The following is a 26,008-nucleotide window of genomic DNA, read 5'->3' as shown; positions in this document are numbered from 1 at the left end:
ACAAAAACATGCCCCACAAAACAGGAACTTGCCTTCACATTTCCCAGCATCCAATAATACAAATGTCGGAGCCTGATTTGGTAATATATCCAATTCAAGGTTGTTTGAACGTGCACTCCACGGCAAAGGGGGTCACAGCATGGGAGAATGATTAACTTAATCTGCCTGCCTTGTTTGTTTGATGCTGCCTCACTCCAGCGCAAGTCAATAAAACTTTGTGCACTGACACACACAACTTCCAGCACCTTCCAGCTGGGCCAAAATGGGAATTAGCAAAGCTGCCTTGCTCTTTCTTTTTGTGCTCAGCTCAGGTAAGAGTCCTTTGCCTTCCACTTGTGTGGGTGAGATGGGGGCCAAATGCTTGCAAGCTCCATGTTGTGGAGACGGGTCCTCAAATCCACGTGTTACCACTTACCTGGATGATGGTGGGTTTGGGGCTTGCTGACCAGCAAGAATTGCTGTTGAACAAAGTGAGAGCTGTGGTTGCTCTGTTGTGTTTGTTAGAGGCACGAGAAGAGCAACAACCTTGGTGTGTGCATGGGAACAAATGGCAAGCATTTGCCAACATGCCAAATGGCCAGAAATGGTGGCACCTTTGGCAAGTAGCCTTCTACAAGGACATGTGTTTTTCATGTGTAATTGGAAAATATAAAAGGGGTCACAGTTAGAAAAATGTATGAATAGATTTTAGCAACTAGAAATATTAGAGGCAAGTCCCAGCATAACAAATTCTAGATACTGTTTAATGTTAAGAACAATCATTTTTAAATTCTAGTTTCTAAACTGCGTTTTTAAAAAACACCCTAATTCAAATCAAATACACTTCTCAAATAAGTAAGAATTATATAAGGAGGTGGAAAATATAGGATTTTTACTTTTGTCTACAATACTCTATTTCTGCTTGCAAGTCTTTCATCGAATAGCTATAAATATTTGCATTTCTGAAAAAGGCAGTAATACATCTTTCTTACACTGAAAAAATCCATAGACTTTGGGAAAGTGGTAGCAAGAAAATGTATCATGTTTTTATTGTAGTTGCATGTAGTTTCGTTGTTTTCTTAAAGTGTTATGCCCTTCCTAACAAGTTATGACCCAATCAATATTTTAAAAAAATCAAATGCTGTAATTATTATGATAATGTTATGTCAAAGTGTCAAAACAGAACAGAATTAAGGTTGCAAGGAGGCTACACCATAGAGGGAATTCTTCGATTCTTCACTTGAATCTCTTGACGTTGTGGAGAGCATTACAGCACCACTGTCACATTTTATTTTTTTAACCCAGTTTAATGTTTTCATTCACAATTGACTTCATCTAAATGTCATTTTTGTTTTGAAATACCTAGTGGAATCTGTGAGTCCTGTGCCTGTCATGTGAATTTTTATTGTATCCTTTTCCACTTTATCTTCATTTTATTTTTAACTATGCTTTTCTTTCATGCACACTGTTAAACTGTCACCCCTTAGGGCCACTCTGTCCCATAGCATACACACAGAAAAAAACATCTAGTAACCTCTCTGGATTTGCAGTGGTGTGAGAGGAAGTATAGTCTAGCTCTTATGTCCATGTTATCAGCTCTACATTGTAGATGCAAATTTATCAGAAAGAGCAATACTCAACTGCAGGCACTCAGTTGAAGGAATTTAACTGTACCAGGAGTCATGCCAGCCTGTTTCACACTACAGAAGAGCATTTCTTAGGGAAGGATGAAGTAGTTGCCTGAAAGAAATTTCCTCAGTATCAAAGACATAATTAAATAGTCCTGTAAAGTCCCTTGATCAGAGTCTATAGGTCTGAGTGGGAGGAGGCTGCCTTCTCTCCATCCTGCTGCCATTGGGCAATGGCTCAGAAGGAAAAGGGTTAGAAGATGATGAAGAAATAAGTTCCTCTCCTTTAGCATGTCTGTCACTCATGAGGGGGAAGCCAGGGTATGATTCATAGCCTGTATGCCTTTTATTCTGCAACTGTGTAAATCAGAACACAGAACAGCGCACAGAGCAGGACTGGGGTGTGCTGCAAAGACCATGGGCCAAATGCCTGTTTGAAGTTGAAACCATGCAGAATGGATAACTGCCAGAGCCAAATGTTTGTCAGTAGAATCATATGCTCATCCAATAAAGAAACTGTAAAAAAATCACAAGACTCCTGCAACTCCATGACCCTGCAGCTGTGAGTCATGAAAGTCATAGTCTGGTCAACTATAGCTAAGCATTCAGAAATTGCATAGCTGTAATAGGAAAAACAAACAAACAAACAACAACAACAACAACAGAAGCACTAAATGGCAAACTCCTTTACAAGAAGATTTTATCTGAGCATTTTTGGTGTTCATTGGTTCACACAAGACTACCTTTTAGTGTCACATATATGGATCATGCAGCTGTAGCTCAGAAGCTATAAGATTAATTTATTTACTGGTTTATTGTCCTGTGTTCTTTCATTGCAATAGAGGGCAACATCTGCTACCTTAATAATTAGGTAAGATCAAATACAGACTTATTAAAAAAAAAAAAGATAAACTGAACATGACTACAGTGATAACCCCAAAATGATGGCTCATTTCTTGCAAGAGAATTTAAACAAAGGTAACTATGGTGTGACTGATAAAACTGAAATGGTCCTATATGGGTAGAGATCAGCAATAGACAACACTTTCATATCCTTCCTGAGTCCCACTTCTACACTTTCTCCAGAGTATGGACAACCAATATATTCTTTATGTCTCTGAAAACACACTACTTTCTTTCTGTCATTTTTCTTTGTTCTCTTCACTTTATACATTAGGTTTGTGTTACTTGCAATGACTTTCAGAATGACACAAAGCACTGTTCAAGCCACATCTCTGTCTTGTTTTCCACTGGGTTTTTAGTGACACCACCCTTTACCATACCAGGCAAGAAAAACGTTTTTTAATTAATTACTCTGTTAATGTCATCATTAACTGATTTCTCACTGTAACTAAATGATGATGTTGCTCACCAAGGTGACAAAGAATTTAACATGGAGGTTTGAAATTATCATTTCTGCATTCACATTCTTACCTCTTTTTTTCTCTTTCCTTTTAGTGCAAGGAAGCATACTAGACAGCTATGTGAGAACAGAGGGAGCTTGGCTGCTTAACCCAAAGAAGCAAATTTATAAGACAAATACTAAAGAAGAATGTGCGGAGCAGTGTGAAACTGAAACTAAATTCACTTGCAGGTAATTTCTGCTGGTTCCTATATACATGTTTCAGATGGTGGAAACATGCACATGCACAGATGATGGAGTAGTCTACTTTATTTATTGACTGAACTTGAAAGGAATATCCTAGGAGTATGCTCTTCTGAGGTTTGTTGGAAAACCAGAAGGCATATAGAAAGTCAATGCCTGAGAGACATGGATAAAGACAAACAGAGAACAATTAAGAAAATTATGTCAGATTTTTATTGGAAAATATTATTATCTCTTGATGTATAGCTTCACACTCCGAAAACCAGCTTGACATGGTTTCATTAGGACTCTTACATTCCTTTTGCAATAGAGTCATAAATAATTGCTTGGGAATCTATGGCAGCAATAATCACATTGCTCATGTTCATTGCCTTACATATTATCCTGAAGACACGTCCATTATTCTGAATTTTACTAGAATTTGGACTTGGGTAACTTCTATTTACTGTGAGAAGGAGACAGGCATCTAAACCTAAGTCATTTTTCTGGCCAAGCACTCTCTCTGTATTTGCATTTAACAAGGCCCAGGGGATTAGGAAGGATGAAAGATGTTAACCAGTCTATACCACCAGCTTTTGCCCAGGATCCTGTCTTAGCAGAGCCTCTTGCTTTGAGCCTAAGGCTTCTGAGCCTTCCACACCTAAGCCTCAGGAGCCCATTCATTTTATCTCAGCTGTAAAGCAGGCAACTGGAGTAATGAGGAGAGAGAACCGTGACTGCGGTTGGAGGCTGTCCTCCCATGTGAGGCAGGGAGGTTTTCTCTTCTAATCATCATGAGCCCTTGATCTACCACTTCTGCAGGATATCTTTTTGAACTCAGAATATTGACTGTCTGCAGCGCTCTTTCCAGCACTTGGTTCTTTTTCAGGTTTTTATCATTCAGGGATACCCTGGTGCTGACTGCTTCATGTGTTTTATAACTTTGTGTTTTAAATCTGAAAAAGGTGAGGACCTGACAGTAAAAGGGAAAATTATGCTTATTTTAAAGAGATGTAATAACCCTAAAGGATGACAGATGTTTGCTGACAGCATAAAGTTTCACTTACTCCCTTTGATCTGACTTCCCTCTCTGAAAACCACACAGAGAAGGCAAATCTTCAGTATTACTTAGCTCAGGCAGGTAGGAATGAAGGCAGAGAGAATGGGAGTCTATGTTAAGATTATATATTTACAATTTGTAAGGATTATTGCTCCCTTTTGGGCTCAATATCATTCCTTAGCTTCTACCTCAGGTCCTTAGCCTCTATCTCAGGTCCATCACCTGACAGTAGAATGACTTTAGGGTGTTTTGTCCTTGCCTCCCTGATTAATTGAGATCTCTTAAGATCAGCAGAGAACAGGTGCTATCTGGCAGGGAAGAGTCTGGGATAAGAAAGGTAAATGTTAAGCAGAACTTTAAGACCAGGCCAGCACAGTCATCTCAGTGCTTCAGACAGACGAATGCAGGCCAATACTTCAGTCTTGTACTTCTGCCTTAGGTGAGTGTTGGACCATGCTTGTAAACTACAACCCTAATGTAAATTTAGCATTACTGAGAGCTCGGCTTGGATCAGGGGGAAGAACTGAGTTCAGTTTTGACCTAGAACAACCAGTACTTCTCAGAGAACTCATGGACTCAGCAGGAAGTTCAGATGTGATCTCACTCCTCTGGGAAGAGGCTGTGCGAACTGAGAAGTACAGGCACACCTGGACCCTGCCAGTTGATCTCAGGGCTACAGAGCAGCTTTGTCATTGTTTAATTTCCTAGTGTAGACCTGCCTGCTTAATGCCATGTTTCTATTGCTCTTCATTGGTTCAGAAAAGTCAATAATAGAAATTACTTAGCCTCCCAGGAGTTTTTCTTAGATACAGTTGTAAAGGTTACACCATCCCCTCTAGTTTTGCAGACTTAACAACCTTGACACTTACTGAACAAATAGCTTTGTTTTCCAAAGTGCTTACATTGCTGCAAGTAATGATGACTTAAAACATTTATCACAAGTGTTGGTTTGGTGTTGGTTTGTTGTGTTTCACCTGTTCCTTGGTAACTGCTGAATACTGTAGAATATTCTGCTTCTTGAATGAACACTAATATTTTTGAAACAAGGTCAAGGTCCTTTGTGCATGTATCCTCTTTGACATATTCTCTGGCATTTCTGGTACATTATAACTGTTGGTGGGATTTTTTGTTTTGTTTTGTTTTACCCTAGACATGATTTCTTCATATAGCTCCCTTTCAACCTAACTTTGATATGGAGACTCAGGAGTCAAATCACCACTGCAAATGGGGTACTAAGTGATTTGTGAAACAGTGGCTGGATCTTAAATATTGCTGAAGTGCCGTGCTTCCAAAATGATAACTGAATACTAGAAAGGGTGTTCAGGAAAATAATGCACACATTCAATTACTGTTTCTTACTTTGCTCTCTCCTCTTAATTTCAACAGGGCCTTCTTATTCACCAGTAAAGACCAACAGTGTTTAACATTGGCTGAGAACACCAAAACAGCAGTGATATTCAGAAGAACAAATGCAGTTCTTTATGAAAAAAGACGTAAGTTTACATTTTGATATTATTTCTCTGAGATATCCTTTTTGAGTGAGACTAACATAACGCTATTGTAGCTAGGGCCACATCCTCACTGGGTCACACAAAGTGGGTAGATCAGCCCTTACCTAATACCACATTTCTGGCACATTGCTGGAAAAGCAAGTGCCAGCTTCTTTTCCCAGAATAGTGCTCCGGCAGCTTCCCTCTTCCCTAAATTCTGGGGATCCACAGGACACAAAAAAACACTGTTGGCTCTGAGAACACAGATAGTGCTAGAAGTAAAGGAGGTGCATAAGGGTCCCTTCTCTCCTTTTAAATCTGCCACTAACCTATCTTCTCTGCCACTACCATCTTCTCTGTCTCTGCTGAGAGTACTAGGAAGAGCTACTTGTGCTGGCAATGATTTCTAAGACAGACCTTTGTCCAGTGGAAAACTGACAGAAACTACCAAATAATTTCATACGCATCTCTAAAATAATCACAGTTTACCTCAGGGGTACTCAAATTAATTTTATTTTAGTTTCATGCATTCTCAGAATTATTCATGTGTATGATATAATTAATTGATGTGGTGGTATTTTGGATTCTCCTTTTGTATATGTTTTTTTTTTTTGTCAGTTTTGTCATAAATTAAAATTTTTGACTACAGTGCATATGATTTCCTATTCTATCTGGCAAATGCTAAGTCTGTCTTTAAGAAATGGCAACTATCCAATTTTTTTATCATCTCTAAAAAAATCTATCACCTTATGCCACAGGCAGACAAATGATTGGGTTCTAAGACTATTTTTGACTTATGTAATCAAGCACTGATCTCTTGCTATATAGAGGGAAGAAGGAATGTATTTCATTTTTAATGTAATGTAAGTTTCATTGTATCATTCTCTGACTTAATAATGCACCAAAAATAGCCTTACCGATCAACCAGACGTGAGATAATCAGCTAACCTTTTAATAGAATCAGTGATGCCCTCTGTTAAATGACTTTGTCATCATTGCATTTCAACGTTTGTCAATTTGTAAATTTTAAAAAAATATATTAATACATTTGAGAATGTTCAGAAATTGGAAACTGTGGTAGGTAACACAGATATGGCCCCCTTCAACAAAGAAAGGAAATGAATTGGTCTCTCAGGTGGTGCAAATCATCCAGTGGTCTCAATAAGCCAGTTTCTTAGCAAAAGTCAAGACTCACAATAACTAGACTGTAAATATCAATTTGCTCCACAAAACTGCATTCTTACTCCTCTGTTGGCTTGCAAAGCCTCGAAAAATAAGGTAATGTTATGTGATTGGCTCAAGTCAGATTTTACACAGTAATTTAATAACTTTATCTGGGTTGCAACTGAGCAGCCAAATGAAATTTTATTCAGATATGGTGGATATAAGTTTTCACAGGAGAGTTGGAAAGCGCTGGACCACATTGCCCAGAGAGGCTGTGGAGCCTCCACCCCTACAGGTATTGACTGCACAAAGCTCTCAGCAGCCTCATCCAGCTCAGAAGCTGAGTGGGGGTTTGCGCCAAAACCTATGAGGGTCCTTTTCAGGCTAGTATTTTACATGATTCTATGTATTTTTTCTCATGTTTTTATAATCTTTGAGGAGATGTTTGATTTTTTCTCTGACTTTAATGTCAACTCATAATTCAGTTTTGACTGCTCGGGGAGAACTCCCAGAACTACTATATTTAGTAGAACTACTATAATTAAAAAAAAAGAAAATGTAATATTCAGTTACCTTTATTAACTCACTGCCTGGCTTGAAAATCTTTGATGTTTTAAATGGTCAGATCAATATAGGAATTATTTTTTTTGGCAGAGAATTTATTTTTACCATCTGCAATAACTAGAGATAAAGCTCTGAAGCCCATAGCCAGTTTCCCTTTTTGTATATATAACTGATAGATAATTTGATGTTTTGAACATAAGATGCTTTTATTATAGCATCAGAAGCTGGTGGGAATTTCCCAGAACCATGATTAAGTAATACTAAACGATCTGCTGCAGAATACTAAACAATCTGCTATTGTAGAATGAAAACAGAATGGATCTATTAGCAAGTAAGAAAATTCAAAAACTGAACAAATAACTTACTTTGAAATACTCCTTAGTGATTTTGTTTCAGTACTGTGATCAGAAGACTGTGATTCTGGCTTACCCTGTCATTTTTGAGACGTCATTTGGATTCACTGGCATTAGAACCTGGATAACAGTCCTGCAATATTCAGAGATAATCTGTTATGGTATCTTTCTGTGATAATAGGCATGGATTTTAGTTTCTTGATATAAAAAAATGCAGTTTTACTGAGCTAGAATGTCAAAAATTTGCACATCTACCCAGAGAAAGCAAAAGATGTGCTTCATTTCAGTTGTTCTGTTTTCTGGTTTATGAGTTTTTGATTACTGGTGGGGGACATCTCCAAGATTCCTACAAAGCATAATAAAGTCCTGACTACGCATATATATGTGCATGACTGTGTATATACACATAAGTACTGTAAAGCTGTGGGAAAAGCTGTGAAACATTCTTTCTTGGATAGTTTTGAGATATTAGATAGTGCGTTAATGTAGCCCTTGGTGTGTATGTGTCAGATAGTTTCTCTGTTGCTCATCTCTTCATTCCAGAGGGTCTTAATTATGTGTCCATTCTAATGATAACAACATTTAAATCAGTTAAAAAAAAAAAAAAGAAGAAGAAAAATGAAGCTTTTACCTAGACAGACCATTTCACTGTCCCTAGGACCTGCTGCCATCTGGATACTTCAAGGAAATTCCTATCACATGACCAGATATTTTTGCAATACAATTGCTGAAGCCTTTATTAATAATGACAGTAATAATAATAACAATAATCACAGAGTTTTCAGAATTATTTTTCTTATGGCATGTGGTATAGAACAGGAATTTAACCTTCTCTGGGTTGTAGAAAGAGTCATAAGAATTAAATCTAGTGTTTGGGGATTGCTATGCACATACCTGTTTGTAAATAGTTAACCCAAGGGAACATGGGTTGAGTTTGGGGATCAAAGTTAGTTATTTGTCATCAGACAGAAAGAAACTTAAAGGTTATATAAACGGTCAAAAGTTTATGCAAACAGAAAGAGTCAGTGTTTGACTGATTCAATGTTCAGTTATTCAGGTTTTTAATGTTAATTTATTGCAAAACTGTTTGAGGGTTCCAAATGGCTTCCAGCTAAAGTTTCTAGAGTAAACTTGCCCATATACATACATTGAAGTGAAGATAGGCCTAAAGGTAGCCTCATAAATCTAGTTCTAAACTACCTGTCAGCCCACAGAAGATCTGGAACTATTTTCAGATTCAAGTGTCAGTTCTTTTCACTTTTGTTAAGGCAGATCAGTGTAAAATGACAGTCTTTCTGCAGGTGTATGCTAATCTTGTGCTTGTACATCAGCTTTGGAATAACAAATGATGAGAAAAGCTGTTGCAAAACTGGATCTCCACAAATATCTGATTTGGGTGTTGCTTAAAAACATTGAGATTGAGACGAGCCAGGTCACAACCTAAAAGAGAAGTTGCTTTATTGCAGCTAGAAGAGAGGAACTGGCTGATGAAACATATCCTGTGCATAGAAAAATGTTGAAGCGGGGGGGATGTGAAGAATGCCAAAGTTCCGGGGGGGGGGGGGAATAAAATAAAATAAAAAATAAAAAAATAGGTTGTTGTTTCAATGCAATCTATATTTTTAAAGTAAAAATGCTTCATGAAGCCTGTCTTAACTAAACACATAAGTGACTAATAAAAATGATTTATTTCATCTGCTAATAAACACAAAAGGTAATTGCACTAAGAAAAATCTGGGAATCTCATGGCCAGCATGTTTGGACTTGGGGGAAGTCAGGGGGTGGGGGGGGAGGGTTATTGATAGATTTTGCCATTTAACCTTTACTGGCTGTTTGAGAAGAGAACAAAGTTGACATTATTCTCAACTCAGAGACAGTGAATGTACAAGCACTGAGACTGCATGAGTCTGCACTGTGGACCAGGCTTGAAACAACTTTTTATGATATATTTTTTTTATACATTAATTTTAATGATGGGTTCTGCACAGAGTACATTTTGGAAGAATTGTGCACTAATCAGTGTTAGGGAAAATTAATGAGGGTTTGAAGTTCTGCTTTGCTATGGATGCGTGATAATCCTCACCAATCTTTTGCTTTTTTTCCCCATAACTTCACTGAGGATATTCTATCGCTATAGACTGTGAGGCTTTTTTGGAAGTTTTCTTTCACGTTAGGTCTTGTTAACAGCATGACCCTGTCAACAGTTGCACTAATGCAGCTGTGCAGATGCTGTGACAAAGCCTTGGGAAAAGAAGATGCAGTGGGGAGCCAGGAATACCTGAAGTCAGTATTGCTGCTGAACCACATCATGTAACCCACTGCTTTGGGCAGAGAAGCTATTGAGTTTCCTGCTTCTTTCTCCAAGCTAGAGGACATACTGCCTGGCAGTGACTCTCCCTAAACTGCAGATGCAGAAGCTCCAAGGGAACTTGCAGACATCTAAGTCCATTTTGCTGTGCCTTGGCAGAGCCACCGCTTGCATGCCAGCTCTCATGTCACAGTCATCAGCTCTTTGCTTGGAAAGATGGTTGTTCAGACCCCCCAGAGAAATCTTAAAGGCTGCAGTAGATTTGTGGTTGCTCCCTCCTCCTGCCAGGAAAAAAACGACAACCTCGAGATTTCAGGTCCACTTTTATGTAAAAGTTAATAATTTAAAAGAATTTAATGTTTTCAAGGATACCAATGCAAACATCAGGCTGATGTCAACATTAATACTCCCCTTGACTATTATAATGACAGGGTTTCATTGCTAATTCTTTCTCTCCTTTTTCTTTTTTTTTTTTTTATTTATTTTCTTTATGAAGTGACTACTAAGTTTTGAAAGCTAAGGGTACAAAAACATGTATAATGTGCACTTTCAACCAACTGTCCATTTTATCTTGTATTTTATCTTGAATTTTGAACTTTAATGAAAAAATTGATTCTGTATATGCTAAATTCCAAAAGAAATGTGATGATACTGATTAATTATGCATGTGTCATGTCAGTTTATCTTCTAGAATGCAAGGAGGGGAAAGGGGTGAATTACAGAGGAACAGAAGCCAAAACTCAGAAGGGTGTGCCATGCCAGAAATGGTCTGACAGTATACCCCATAAACCTAAGTATGGCCTTTTCATATTTGTATTTTCATGTTTTTCTTTAATTTTGTTAAGCCATTTATATGTGCTGAGTAGTCTTATAAGCACTGCATTTGGTGTTCAAGTTTTATAAAATAATTTCCTACAATAATTTTCTTCTTTAATCTGAATTGGAACGCAGACACCTGCAATTGGGGCTGAATGATCAAAGGGGACTTTTTCAGTCTTGCCAGTTGCGTTTAATTTTGTAGTCATTACATGAGCAAAATGATAGACAGGGAAGCTGTTGGTTCTGCTTCAATAAGGATTTTTCATTAATCTCAGCAGGGCAATTTCTTCTCCTGGCTGAAGGTATAAAATGAGACTGAGTACATCATTCTATTGGTGAATCCATAGACAATCAACAAGGCAGTATTTATTGTATTTAATGAAAAACAACCAACCAGGTTTACTTAGCAACCGTCTACTGACGCATTCAGGTCAGAGAGAGCTCTCACATTTCAGCAAAGTACTTCTCATAGTATCTCCTGGAAACATGTGCCAAAGAAGACTTTTCTCTGTGTATTAAAAAGTACCTTGGCTGAGCAAAAACTACTGGAAACTGGATAGCTGGAGTGAATGCAAGTATTAAAGACTTTGCTGGCTTTAAAAACAATACATTTCCTGAATTATACAGCTACGGCACTGGTAACCCTTCAGTTAGGGCACTCAGTAGCTGTTAGGAGACTTCTAATGAATGACATCTTCATAATGGTCATCAGATACAGATTTCATTTCTAGAGTCCTCAAATAAACAATTGGGTTATTTCCGTTATTCTCTAATCCCATTTTAATTCTTTTTCAGTTATACACCTGAAAAACACCCTAATGCAGGCCTGGAAGAAAATTACTGCAGAAACCCTGATAATGATGAAAAGGGACCCTGGTGTTACACAACAGATCCTAATACCAGATTTGATTACTGTAACATCCTAGAGTGTGAAGGTCAGGATATGTATACAAATTTTTACCCCTTTTTGGAAGATGTGTTAGATGTGTTCAAGACTTTGAATTTATTCTGACACTTTTATTTTTAATTGAAGATTTGTTCCAAATTTGAGGTTAGTTCAGCCTGGAAATTTCCATAAAGTTTTTCAACAGCAACCACAAAGATATCAAAAGACTGCCAAAATAGCTATACAAACAATTTTTACTTAGTCAAAAGAATGTTATAAAAATATATTCTTATATCTTAATCCTAGAATTGAACCAAATGATGGTTGCTAATGCAAAAGTCAATAAAACATGATAGGAGCAAGGCATAGATTTTCAATTATAACTCAGTAGTTTTAATTCATCTCTTTCAAGAACTATAGTCTGTATTGTATTTTTTAAATGGAATACTCTAAAAGTAATCAAGTAATTTAAGTCAACTCACCTAGAAAAAGAAGCTTTTACTTTGCCAAAAAAGGCTGACTTTCAGCCATGGGTTATGACTAGACTCTTGATTGTCAAGTGAAGTGAGTGTGAATGTTTATGGATCAGTTCACAGGAATTTTCTGTTTCTCTTGTCTTCGTTCTGCCTTGTTCCTACAGTGGAGTGCATGCACTGCAGTGGAGAAAACTATCACGGAGTAGTTGCAACAACAACATCTGGACTTGAGTGCCAGCGCTGGGACTCCCAGCAACCTCACTCTCACGGATACCTCCCTGAAAAGTGAGTCAGACTCTGTGATGAGACATTTATCATCAAGGTGGCCTGAAGACCACTTTGCCCCAGACAGGCTAATTGTTACAGCTAGCCATTAGTGACTTTATTATTTCTTTTTTCCTGTTCAGTTTTCCAGAGAAGGATCTGAAGATGAATTATTGCCGTAATCCTGATGGTGAACCCCGGCCCTGGTGTTTCACTACCAACCCGAATAAACGCTGGGAATTTTGTGACATTCCTCGTTGCAGTGAGTCTGACTTACAGAGTTCTAGACACGAATACATCTAGACACCTTCTGTTCAGGGTGGTGCAAAGAGCTAGAACAAACAGAAGAGCCAGCCCCACCCTACCCCCCAAAAAAGAGGAAAGAATAAGAAACACTGACTTTTAACTCAAAAAAACAGGAAAGTAAGGAAAAAAAAATGAAATTACCTTGAAACGAGCCTCTGATAGCTCTTTTGAGGGTAGAGATTTCTGTCAAAGGTATTCCTTCTGTGTTCCCTTTTTGATGATAGTTCCATTCTTTCTGAAAAACTTTTGTGTTTGTTGTTTTATTTGTTTGTTTGTTTGTTTGTTTTTCACTTCTGGTTCAATTTCCTTTTCCCCTGAAGGCCTGGCCTTGCCACCATACTTTTCCCTGGGACTTCTCACCAGACCTCATCCTTGTCACCCCTAACTCTCACCAGTTAGAGTACACCTCTTTTATGTTTGCACCAACACCTGTATCTGATGTGCCTGCCACTTTCACCCCAGTTTTCTTCACAATATTACCATTTGCTCACTTTCCAGCTGTGCTCTGATGGGGCTGCTAACACTTTGTTGTGTTGTTTCCTGGCTGCTTGTAAAAATGTTAAAATCAAAGACAGAAAAGATAAGAAAATATTTTTAGATATTTTCTGTACATTTTGGACTTCCCACACATTTTCGTCTTTAAACCTTACCTGCCAAAAAGCTATAAATCTGACCTAATAAAACTCTGTGTTTAACTTTGCAATAGCAACACCCCCACCAGAACCTGCACCAGGACGTCAGTGCCTATCAGGAAGAGGAGAAGACTATCGAGGCACAATATCTGTTACTGAATCAGGAAATACCTGTCAGCACTGGAGTGCTCAATCTCCTCACAGACATGCTCGCACTCCTGAAAACTATCCCTGCAAGTAAGTGAAACCTCTCCTGTATTCGCTGCCCATGAGAAGTATCAAGGCACAGAATGACTTCATTTTTCTTCAACTGTGTTGCAGAGTTTTCAAGCTACACCAGTGCCAATCATCTTTTCAGTTGTTTTTTTCACACGTTTTCCTATTTTTATTCACTTCTTGGTTTTGGGTACTAGCATGTCCTCTTCTGACTTTAAAGCTCTGCTTATTTATCTTTTTCCCTCTTCAGTTCATCCTTTTACTGTATTGTTGCTTGAGCAAGACTATGTAAAATAAGAAAGTAATTATTATGATACTTGCTTATGGCTAGATACTTTCACTCTATGTTTCTGCTGCACTGTTCTTGGCCTCAAAGTACTGCATGAAGTATAATCCTCAAATCATCTACCCATCCAGCAGGTGTCTGGTTTAGCACATCCAAAACATCAGTGCATTGCAATTATTCATCTAGTAAATGGCATCAGTAAATGACTATAGCAGTTACCCAGATGTAAATACAGCAGTAAACTGTGCAGCAAGATACATTCCCTCCTTGTTCATAACCTTTATCAAGTTTCCATGAGAGGCTTTTCTTAGCCACGTTTTCTGTTTCAGGAATTTAGAGGAAAACTACTGTAGAAACCCTGATGGTGAGAAAATGCCATGGTGTTACACCACCAACAGAACTGCTCGGTGGGAATACTGCACCATTCCCTCCTGTGATGGAGTAGAGCAAGACACTGCTGGTAAGAACAATGGGAGACATCTGCAGTAGGGAAGTGAAGTGTTGTTGAGGTTTTTTTTGCAAAACAAACTTAGGTGGCCCTCTGCTGAGTTGTATTATTGCTGTAACTCTCAATAATGTTATCTAGTAGTTGAATTCCTGAGCCCGGTGTGGAGACGGGGCTGGTATGTTCAGTCTGATGGAGAAGTGCAGAGAAAGTATTAAGCCACTTATTGACCCAACTTGGGAAAAATTACAGTAACAGACTTATTTGTCTTTTACTGGATGGTGGTTCCTTCCCCTTCTAAATTTTAAATGTTCCATGAAAAAGTTAATTAGCTTTACATGCAAGTTCATTACAAATTGAGTTCAAAGCAAAACCTAAGGTAATTTATAAGCACTGTACCTAGGCTTCATTAAAAGCAATCAAAAAGATATTCTCCTTACAGAAAGTATGCTTATTTCACGTGCAAATGTGTGGTAGTCACAGACATTCCCGTAGTCTGGAGAAATCTTGATCCATGTGTGAATATTTTGATTGTTAGCTGAAATAAATATGCATGCGTGACAGTATAATTGATGTACAAGTGCTTTAAATCTAGCATATCATGAAATTTCACAAACATTTTGGAAGTCTTCTTTTTGATCTACAGTTTGAGAAAGATTTTGTTACAGGGAGCATGCTGTGGCAGTCAGTGAAGTATTCTGGCTTGCTGTCTTCTGTTGGCTTTCTGTGTTCACATATAAATATCCAAGTATAAAGATTCAAGGGAAGTGTTTTTGTTATTCACTACAGCTGTTGATGGGCCTGAGCAAGCTCAAATTACTGAGGAGTGCTATCGAGGCAATGGTGTGAGTTATCGTGGCACAACGTCTTTCACTGTCACAGGAAAGAAATGTCAAGCCTGGAACTCAATGTCACCACATCGTCACAATAAAACGTCAGACCGGTTCCCAAATGCGTATGTGTATTTCCCATTTCCATGTTTCCTTCATGAATGACCACTCATAAACACATTTTTGTTTTTAGCACCTTTACACAACAGTGATTTTAAAGTTGAAAAGGGAGCATACTTGATAAAAATCATTCCTTCCTTTTTTTCTTTTTTTCTTTTTTTTTTTTTAATGTGGAAAGATTATCTTTTAATATAATCTTGAAACAAAACACAGTTGTTACTATTATGCTTTAGACTGTTAACTGTTTCTATATTGCTTTTAAAGAAATTAAAAGTTTTCATAAACTTTCCCTTACACTGAAACAAACTATTTCTATACATTAGTTTATTCCTGAGTCTTTGCTTCCTAGTCTGCAGTTCATTAGAGCTTTGTGGAACAGATGAGTGACTTTCTTATTCCTAACACTTAGTATTTATTTATTCTGAAATTTAAAAAGGTATGTCTTCCTAAAAGCTATTACTATATTTATAAAAGTAAAAAGAATTAGAACTTTAATATACATATCTGCATTTTCTTATCTGGATTTGTATTAGTACTATATGCCTTCAATAGTGAATAAGTACTTGTCATAATTAAATTTTCTTTCATAATTAAATTTTAATTTCAAAATTATTTTTTTCTTGATTTCTTTATGCTGGAAATAAGATTTCTATTAGACATTGTACATGATAAAAGATACACTATCTCTGTTCCAGTCCTGCTTTCTAAAATATTCTTTCAAGTTCTTCTCAGACCTGTGGCATGGATGGGCATATGATATGCTTGCATTTGTAGGGACCTGAAGCAGAATTATTGCAGAAACCCAGATGCTGATAGCCGGCCGTGGTGCTACACCACTGACCCAGGTGTGAGATGGGAGTACTGCAACCTGAAGAGGTGTGATGACAATTTACAAATCACTCTACCGAAACCTCCTCAGACAACTCTGGAACCAGATCCTGGTGAGAATACTTTCTGCTCCCCTCAGGAATAACAGTAAAAAGCAAGTTGCTTTTTATGCAAAAGTCATAGAATTTAGTGAGAATGAAAGAGAATTCTAAATAATTATAGAATTTAATATAATACTTTATTCACTCTCATCACTTAATGAACTTTCTTGCAGAATTTTATAGGATATTTTCTGTATTCAATTTTAGATTAATATAGGATCTTTCATCTATGATATCAGGCAATATTGAAAACACAAGGAAACAAATGGCTGATAGTCTCTACACTCTGGTGGGAGGTCTACTAGCAGTGACAATAAATATGGAGGTCATGGCATTTTGCTGGAAACTGTTCCAAGAATATCTTTTCCTGTGACATGCATTCATATCTCCAGAGCTCCATTTCCCACCAGACGACAGCTGGCCTTTTGAATTCAGTTCAGATACAACTTTGTTGTATCCAGCTTTCATTTTTTATTCTGTCCTGTTTTTCAGGTTGAAAACTAATAATTTTGGCTGACTATGTATTACTGCCTTTTACGTACTGTAAAACATGGTGGTGAACTGGTATCAGTGCCTATAAGGAAAAGACTTCATGAGTGCATGGCCTCTGTGGTCCTGGCTTATGGAGTCAGAAGGGGTCAGCTGAATCTAAGCTTCTTTAATTTATAATTTTCATAATCATGAAGAAAGCTTTTCAAATGCAAGCAAATTAAAATGTGACTGCTAGAGACCATTGACACTACCTTGTCCTTCTTTCCATGTACACATATTAAGTAGGACATATAAGTCCTAATAACATTTCCTCAAATTTATTTCTGCTACACCACCATCAAGAATGGATGTGGCGCAATAGCTCACAGCTGACAATCGTAACAGTCATTTCCTTTTCCTTTTTCTTCACAGAATGCATTAATGGAAATGGTAAAGATTATCGTGGCACGATAGCGAAAACTGCAAGGGGCAGGACTTGTCAAGATTGGAGGTCTCAGAGACCACACAGCCATGACTATTTCACTCCCTTGACTCATCCAGAAGCAGGCCTGGATAACAATGTAAGCAGCTGCTCATTTAATACTTGCTGTCATTGAGCTTTTCCTCTTTTTCATGGCCCCTGAGCAAGCGTTTCATGCCAGGTCTTTGCAAATTGATTTGTTTTCCTCAGTTTAATCCAAGAACCCGATCACATTAATTCGTGTTGACATGAGCAGTCTGTTCTTCATTGGAACACACAGAGATCCCAGCAGCAACATCAAATGCTTTTGCAGCATAGTCAAAGGACTTCAGATCAGCATTTGCTTCTTGCCACTGCTGAGGATTATCTGGAGTTGGTTTGTGGGCAGTACCTCTGCCTCCTCTGCCAAAAAAAATACACCAGGGTCATAGGTTTCAGTAGCAAGAGTGACAGGTGAGATGTGGGGGGTTCATTGTTCAGTCCAAATTCCTTGAGATATATACATGATGGATTGCAGCCCTAAGCCTTTACTAGTTCCCTCCCCCTACAAAGCCCTCCAACTTCTGCTGCAGCCCATCATGCTTCTGACCCATTCTGTAACTCATTCTCCATCTCTAAACTTCATCTCTAGTCTTAACATGTGTACCCATTAAAAGATCTTATGTTTCCAGCTGTATGTTTCCAGCTTGTAACATCCCACATACAGTACTTGTCCAGTTGTGGCTAGCTGTGGATGCGATATAAAGAGCTTGCATAATGCTGCCAGCTTGTTTTTGTTATTATTTTTTTTTTTGGTTTGGCTTGTTTTTTTGTTGTTTTGTTTTGTTTTGTTTTTCCAGGTGCATAACTTTAGAGCTTGTTTTAGCCATTTCTCTGATAGCATCACATAGCCTGTATTGAATTCCAGCTCAGACTGGGGGAATGCTCTATGAAAAGCTGCTCACCATAACCTTTTGGCTCTTGCATAGAGTAATTAGTAGGGACTCTTGTAGAAGGGAAGCAATTATCCTCTCCTTTTTTCTAAGGCATGGGTTATAATTCAGAGTATATTTTCTTCCATAATTAGAAAAGTATCTGGTAGAATTTCTGAAATAGAGAGGAGACTGCATTGGGAAATCAGAGACCAGGAGTTCAAACTGTTTTCTTTTCTTGTTGCTAACTTCTGTGAGCAATGTGGCAGTCTGTGTCTGTCTATACCCCTTCTCCTCTCCTCTCTGCATTACCTACTGAACACTAGCTCTGGGCAGGGCACAGAGGGTGAAGATGTTCTGGAAGACCAGGATTGTGTTAAGCCTGTAGGAGTGGGATGCTGCTGCAGGGCCAAGTGGTCTTGCTTGCTGTCTTTTAGGGTGGTCAATAAAGGCATGGGCAGATGGTGGGACATGATTTGAGATGACACTGCCTGAATTCACACGCTTCCATGTGAGAGCTTGCAACTGTATGATGTATCTGTGCTGAGTGGAGATTAGTCAGCACAGCCTGTGAACCCTACACAGTAATTCAGCTAACCCAGCACCCTACGTGTGGGTGAACACTACACCCCTGCCCCTGGGACTCATAGGGATCACTAAGTTGTGCAAGATCACCTTACACAATACCTACTTACCCCACAATCATGAAAACAGAGTGGGTGTGAAAAGACCTCAGAGCTGACACTGCTGTTCCTGCTAACCACAGTGGAAGTAAGAGTAGACAATTTAGTGGTTTAGAAAACCTCTAGGTCAAGATCTACATTTCTTGAGAGGTCAGAAATCCAAGCTTGCTCTAGAGAAGCTTGCTGCCAGGAGACAGTTGAAGAGATTTTGTTTTTACTATCTTTTTTAAAACTCATAGAGAAAATAGAAAAATGAAACTTCTTTTTTTTTTTTAATGAAATATAAACCATTTATCAGTAAGGAATTGAAATTTATTTCCCAAATTTAACTTGATTTTATTCTGAAACATGCATTGGTATTTTTTTTCTTCCCCTTCTTGTTAATAGCTGGTATCTTCATTCTTTGTTACAGTATTGCAGAAATCCTGACGGAGATGTGAATGGACCTTGGTGCTACACAACAGACCCAAGAAAAGCCTGGGAGTACTGTGACATTCCCAAGTGCCGTAATTATTCCTTTAAAGACCAGTGTCTCTCTTTCTTATATGACCATCTTTTATGACCTCTGGAGAACATTCAGTGATTAATCTGAAAGACTATTCTAAGACAGTGAAAGAGCTTTAGATATATTAAGGCTGTGGGGAAGTAATGCTTGAAAACAGTGTCTGAATTCTTAAGAGTAGTGCTTACTCCTCAAAATCCCCAAGCAGAGCACAAGGTTTTCCTGGAGCACACTGAAGCCCATGGGGGTTTTGCCAGGTACTTCAAAATATGGCTGTCCTGCAGAAATTGTCCCTGCTCCTGCTTGGTCACCTGGCACAACTGAGTCATAAGATGTGTGTGGCCATGCTGAACAAGGGATACTCTTATCTCAGCAAAATGTTTGCATCCCCTGCTCATGTGACTGGTTCTGACCTGGATGTAAAACAGATTGTCCTTCTTCTGGCGCCCAATATTTAATCAAATTCCCTTGTCTTTTTTACTCTTAATAAAGCAGTTCAGAACTCTGAATGAGGTGGTGTAACAACGTAGATAGTCATAATGTTTTACTGCATTTTGATTTCAAGTCCTTTCATGTCCATCACAACAAAAGCCAGGCCAGGAAGTAGTTCCCACTCAAAACAAGGGTGACTTTCTTGACGCTTTATCCTCTCAGCTGCAAGCAACAGAAAATATGCTTATATGTTTACTTACCTCTGATCAAAACCCCAAAATGGAACAAAGAATAAGATGCTCTATAATTTGCACATAACGTAACTATAAAAGTACTGCTGCCTTGAAAGTGTTTGGCTGGGACTCGTAGGGAAAAAAACACATTTTCACGTGATTATTGTCTTCACTTTGAGGATCCAATTTCTTTTTAAAATACTTTTTTTTTTGTTCACTTAAAAAGCAGCGGAAACATGCTTTTTCCTTCAGCTTCATTATTTAGTTCCTTTTGCTGACAAAAACAAATCTATATGCCATATTGTTAAGAGTCAGTTTTCCATGACTAAATAAAATCTGCCATTTTTGAATAGTTCAGAGACATCTGAAGCCTGACATAAGAATGGACAGAATTTTTTTCCACAGAGACAGGGATTGAATTTCATGTGCTGTACCACTAAGTTTAGTTTGAATACAGCTGGCTCTGCAGCTATTTCATTGCTGTCATTTGTAAGAATACATTTAAAGATGTTGGGAGAGTTTATTTCTTCTTTCTGTTTTCTTCTTCCCTCCACTCCTTTTCTTCTACCTCATTGGAGTTTTAATCTTGTATTTTGCTGAAAACCAAGAAGCATATGAGAAAAAAAAATACCAGACTTTTTTAAGTGTTGCAGGTGAAGGTAACCTAACAAAACATAGATGGTATGTAGTATATAACTGCCTGCAGATCAAAACCTGAAGAGATAAGTATAAGAGGTTCAACTTTTAGTTTTCTGAGTGCAGAGTGAATACATACAGCAAATACTCTAAAGTTCCTCATAGGGAATTCTTTTTTTTTTTTTTTCTTATTCTGTAGCTCCTGCTCAGTATGAGTGTGGGAAATCCAAGTTCAGACAAAAGTTGTGTGCTCAAAGGATTGTTGCTGGTTGTATTTCACATCCACACTCCTGGCCCTGGCAAATCAGTCTCCGGACAAGGTATAGCCATTCCCCATTACACTAGACTTCACAATCAAGGAACTTTTGCATCTCACGGGATGTTATTGTACATGGTTGCAACAGTCTAAGGGAAAACTTAATTTGCATTTAAAAATTGTAGAAGGCTTAAATGCCTCTAAACTAAAAGTTGAAAATAAACTTTATTAGGCTATACATTTCTTCTAAATGAGATTGTTTGATAATCTTTTAGAAGGTAATTTAGATATCCAAGAATACTATTTTTTTGTGACAAATGCCTATAGAATAGACACAACTGCTAATTTGAAAAATGCTGTTATTTCACTAAAAGGAAGAAAGAAGTTAAATCTCTTACTATATCCTGCTGTAGAGTCAGTATCCTACAAGGTGAGGAAACAGTTTGAATTATGGCTACTACAGATCTTGCTTAGGAATCAAGGCCAGTTCCAAAGCTTTCTGACTGGGATCAGAGCTGGATAAAAGCCATGATCTCTAAAAAAGTATACATCTGTGTGCATAAGGCTTTCCAGTAATAAAAACACTGGTCAATAATAATAATAATAATCAAAAAAAAAAAGCTGTTTTCATAAAAATGCCTACACAACACTACTGTCCTTGTAAGAAATATTGTTCAAAGAAAGTAAAGTGTTTGATTCTTAATAAAAACACAGAATAAGATCTTTAGTTTGTAACAGCTGTGCTAGAAGGATTAACTGATGAACTGAAGTGATGTACAATTGACTTGCCCACCTTAAACCTATCCCTTTTTCATGCTTTTCTGCTCTATTACAGTTATGGCCTGCATTTCTGTGGGGGAACTCTGATAGACCCACAGTGGGTTCTTACTGCTGCTCACTGCCTAGAAAAGTAAGTATCCATTGTAGTCTGCATCAGAATTCAGTAACATGAGATAGAAAATAAGAGGAGAAACAAAATGGGCCCAATAACCAACCTGAGCTGTCTCTCTGCACAGCTTGCACATACAAGAACTGAGCCAAGGCTATTCGTCATTCATTAAAGCAGAGTTTTGAATGAAAAACAAGGAGTGAGAAGTGATACATTTCTCCAGCAAGCTTTGATTTTGTGGGCCATAATAAGGGATTACAAAACTAAGCTTATGCTTTACTTTTCTTTTTTTGATAGAAGAAGGTGCCCAACAATGTCATAAGAGTTCTACATCCTGGGTGTGCATTCATCAGCTCACTGTGTGCAATCATTTCCAATAGGTCATCACGGCCATCTGCATATAAAGTATATCTTGGATTACACAGAGAAAGAGCATCAGAGCCATCGGTGCAGAAAATAGATGTTGAGAAATTGTTCAAGGAGCCACACAGAGTGGACATTGCTCTACTAAAACTGAAGAGGTATCGTTTCACCTGAAGTATTCCTTCATTCTGCCCGGACAGTTTTGGTGTGCCTCTATTTTTACTAAATAGTGGTTGGTTGTGGGTGTCATTGAAATGTATATTTCTTTACATGTTGTGGCCCTCTCTTTCTTCCCTTTCTGCAGAAACTCCAGTGGAAACCAAGGTAATTCAGTTGCAGGGCTTCAGAAAGGGAAGGGGCTGCTTTGGGAGGGGAGGATGGCTAGGGATGGTGACACAGGCTGGCGATGCGCTTGGTGCCAGCTGTTGTGAGGCAAGGTGGAGGCAGCAGAGTAGAAGGAGGTTGTGCCTAGAAGAGCTTTCACTTCTGGTCTCTCCCTGCACACTTCTACTTTGGTAAGGTAATGAGGATTGAAAGCTGCAATGTTAATATGTGTAAACCCATACTTTTTCCATGATAGAGTGAGGGGATTTCTTCCAGTAGTTGTCCTCTGTGCAGGCAAGTAGTATGAACTTTTAATACAATACCCTTGGTTGGCCCTGCTTGCATATGTTTCCATTGGCATGAAACTCTCTCTAACATGCTGTGCAGTCAAGAGGAATACACCTATACAGCTACAAGCTGATATGAACATGTTGTGCTTGTGCTTTTATTTCCATGGGTGTAATGCAAATCCAAAACATAACACAATTAGCGTGGCTTCTTAATGGAGCCTAGCAAACAAGCTGCACCCAAAGGTAAGTCAGATGGACTCGGACTCTGCTTTATGCTAACAGTGTCCAGTTTGAAAGTGACTTATAAGTAGTCAGATTGGATGCAGGCAGAGTTAGCTAGGCTTTGTTATCTATTCATTAGCCTACATAGACACATTCTCTTGGATTTATTTATTTATTTATTTATTTATTTTAATGTCTAAAGTTAACTGTTCTCCATTTCAAATCTTTTCCTTTTGTGTATCATGTTCTGTGGGATTATAGCCTAAGATAAAGGTGGTTTTGCACTTCAGAAAAAAGAAAACAAAACAAAAAAAAAACACTTACCTGAAGCTTAGGATTTCAAGGGAAAAAAAAGGCTGACTGTATAAAATCTCTTTAGAAAACTGAAGGTGCTATGAAGTATAAATGCTCTAATGATTGCTCCTGAATGAATGTTTTGTTTGTTTCTTTCAGCCCAGCAATCATCAATAATCATGTAATCCCAGTTTGCTTGCCTAAAGAAAATTCTGTGTTAGGAGGAAGAGAGGAGTGCTATGTGACAGGTTGGGGAGATACAAAAGGTGAGAGAGAATTAACACACCTGAAAGCTCCATTTCTGGTATATACTTGTGTCCAAAATATATTCACTGTGTGCCAAAAACACTCAAAAAAGCTTGTAGGTGTCCATATTTTCCAACCTAGATGATTCTATAATTCTATGGTGCTTCATCACAATTCATCAGGTACTGCTTTTTTTTCCAGTGTCTCCTGATTTAGATTCTCCTAAATCACTCAGAGTGATGTAAATTGAAACTCCCTAAACCAGTACTAAAAGAGAAGAATCAGACCTAAGGGCATATTTACTCTTATTTCTCAGTTCACTGTGCTTTTCCCCAAAGTGGTCTTTTACACAGTCAGAAGGAAGGTTTTTCTAGACTTAGGCTATTTCTTAATCACATGAAGTGAGTTTGCTCATTCTCTCCAGTGATTTTTCTCCCAACCAGCCTTGTTCAGAAGGTCTCACTCAAATATAAACATGCTCACATTTTCACACCTCCTACTTTGTCTTGTCTGAGAAGAGCATCTTATCTTCTGTCTCCTTGCTTCTGCCCATCATGCCATTTTCAACTGCCTACTTCCTACCTGCTTTCTTCCACAGAGAGAAATTCTCAGATACTGACAAATAAAATGGCTTGGGAATGACTCCCCCAGATAGTGTGCATACTGAATCCGTACGGATTTACTGTTGGAGCAGTAAGGGCAAGCAGTGCAATGCGGATTTTGGTGGGTGGTAGAGGTTTTAAGTGCCATGATGCTGATAACACTGACTTTGGAATCACTCTATGTTATGCATGGAAAGTACGTGCATAGTGCATAAACACTACACTTATTTTACTGCTTATTCCTATCACAAAGTTGTTTTGCAGAGATGCTCATTTACCTTTGTCATTCATTGTGCTGTTTTTTTATTATTATTTTAATATATATTATTTGCAAAGGAACTGGGGGTGATGGCTACTTAAAAGAAACTGGTTTCCCTGTAATTGAGAATAAAATATGCAACCGCCCTGAATTTTTGAATGGGAAAGTCAAAAATCATGAACTCTGTGCTGGGAATATTCATGGAGGCACAGATAGTTGCCAGGTAAGAAATTCTGTGAGTATCAGTTTTTATTGTAAATGAATTCAGATCAAATAGTGCATTGCCTTCTGTGCTTTAGAGGCTTAAAATTAGCCTCAGGATGTTGCCACACCACCTGGTTTAAGAGCTGAAAAATGCATGTGGATTCTATTCTTTCCTTGCTCCTTCATCTGCTGCTAGGAAGTGGGGCAGGTAATTTTTCAGATACTTCTGAACTACAAAGCACATGGAAATACATGGCAGCCTGAGCCAGGTGTATGGAAACCAGCCTAGAATGACTAATGGTCTGATGTTTTTTCCAGACCACTTTGTTTGTCTCAGTTAGACTAGCTCCAATACTAAAGCTAGCTCAGTTAACAATCCGAGTCATCCCAGTTAGCAGTAAAGGATCAGTAGACAGGAGTCTGCCATTTAAGCATACCAAAGGCCAAAGGAACAACTAGTTACCAAGCGTCAATGCCTGTACAAGTCACTCCATGCGAAGCAATCTTCATGCTGAACTTTCCTTTTGCTGAAAAGGAAGAATACGGTTAGCAATAGCTCACAATATCTCACAAGCACAGCATGAAGGCTTCTCCGAAATTCTATGTTTTGAAATTTAGTTCTTCGGTTTATTTAAATTCATGAAAAGGCTTAGAAATGCTTAACATACTGAGTCAAAATGAACACTTTTCCTCCCTGAAAAGCTAGAGACGACTCTGGAAAGAAGTCCAAAACCAGCAGATTGCCTGCCTCAGTAGGCAAGTCAACACCACTGCCAACACAGCACAGCTACCCTATACACAAGTACGGTGATGGTCAAGCAAGCCATTGAGGGATGTGCATTCATGTCTTAATAAATATGTCTTGAATGCATGCACTCACTTGGTCTTTGACCGTGAAGCCGTAAGCACCTCAGAGAATAGAGTGAGGAAGGAAGCACGGATTAACAGTTACTAAGAGCAATACGATTCCTTCTCAACAAATCCCCTTATTTCAAAAATAAATGTTGACATTTATTTGACAAGAAGAGTTGACAAGAAGAGATAACTTTACAGCATGTGTTAGAAAGCTCCTTTCTGGTTAAAGCTCCAGTGCCTTCTTATAACATGTGAAGACCTCTCATGCAAGAGATATTTCTATTTCTGTGCCTCCTGTGAGAGTGCCACTCTGCATACTGGTCTTTCATCCTGTTCTTTCTCACTCTGTTTAGGGCGACAGTGGAGGACCTCTAGTCTGTCTGGACCAAGATAAATTTGTCCAACATGGAGTCACTTCTTGGGGCCTTGGCTGTGCCCAACCCATGAAACCTGGAGTTTATGTTCGAGTTTCTAACTATATTCCTTGGATTAGGAGCGTAATGGAAAACAACTGA

The 26,008-nt window shown here is 38.3% G+C and overlaps 1 protein-coding gene across 1 annotated transcript; it reads left to right on the top strand.

Moving 5' to 3' along the window:
- The first annotated feature begins 262 nt into the window (after positions 1–262).
- Positions 263–26,008, top strand: PLG (plasminogen). The gene is made up of 19 exons (XM_035538777.1): positions 263–311; positions 3,066–3,201; positions 5,639–5,745; positions 10,811–10,925; positions 11,746–11,885; positions 12,477–12,597; positions 12,720–12,838; positions 13,589–13,751; positions 14,346–14,476; positions 15,251–15,416; positions 16,186–16,352; positions 17,244–17,392; positions 19,299–19,392; positions 20,889–21,009; positions 21,781–21,855; positions 22,215–22,355; positions 23,487–23,593; positions 24,512–24,657; positions 25,847–26,008. Exons 1-19 carry the CDS (start codon positions 263–265, stop codon positions 26,006–26,008), a joined length of 2,409 nt encoding a protein of 802 aa, XP_035394670.1.

The sequence above is a fragment of the Cygnus atratus genome, chromosome 3 (assembly GCF_013377495.2).
Source record: "Cygnus atratus isolate AKBS03 ecotype Queensland, Australia chromosome 3, CAtr_DNAZoo_HiC_assembly, whole genome shotgun sequence".
Taxonomy (NCBI): domain Eukaryota; kingdom Metazoa; phylum Chordata; class Aves; order Anseriformes; family Anatidae; genus Cygnus; species Cygnus atratus.
The sequence above is the reverse complement of the archived record's forward strand: the minus strand, read 5'-3'. Positions and strand labels throughout refer to the sequence as shown.

Coding starts and splice junctions, on each gene's coding strand:
- PLG (XM_035538777.1), top strand. CDS start 263: ATGGGAATTAGCAAAGCTGCCTTGCTCTTTCTTTTTGTGCTCAGCTCA. Junction 3,202..5,638: donor GAAACTAAATTCACTTGCAG/GTAATTTCTGCT, acceptor TAATTTCAACAG/GGCCTTCTTATTCACCAGTA. Junction 22,356..23,486: donor GCTCTACTAAAACTGAAGAG/GTATCGTTTCAC, acceptor TGTTTCTTTCAG/CCCAGCAATCATCAATAATC.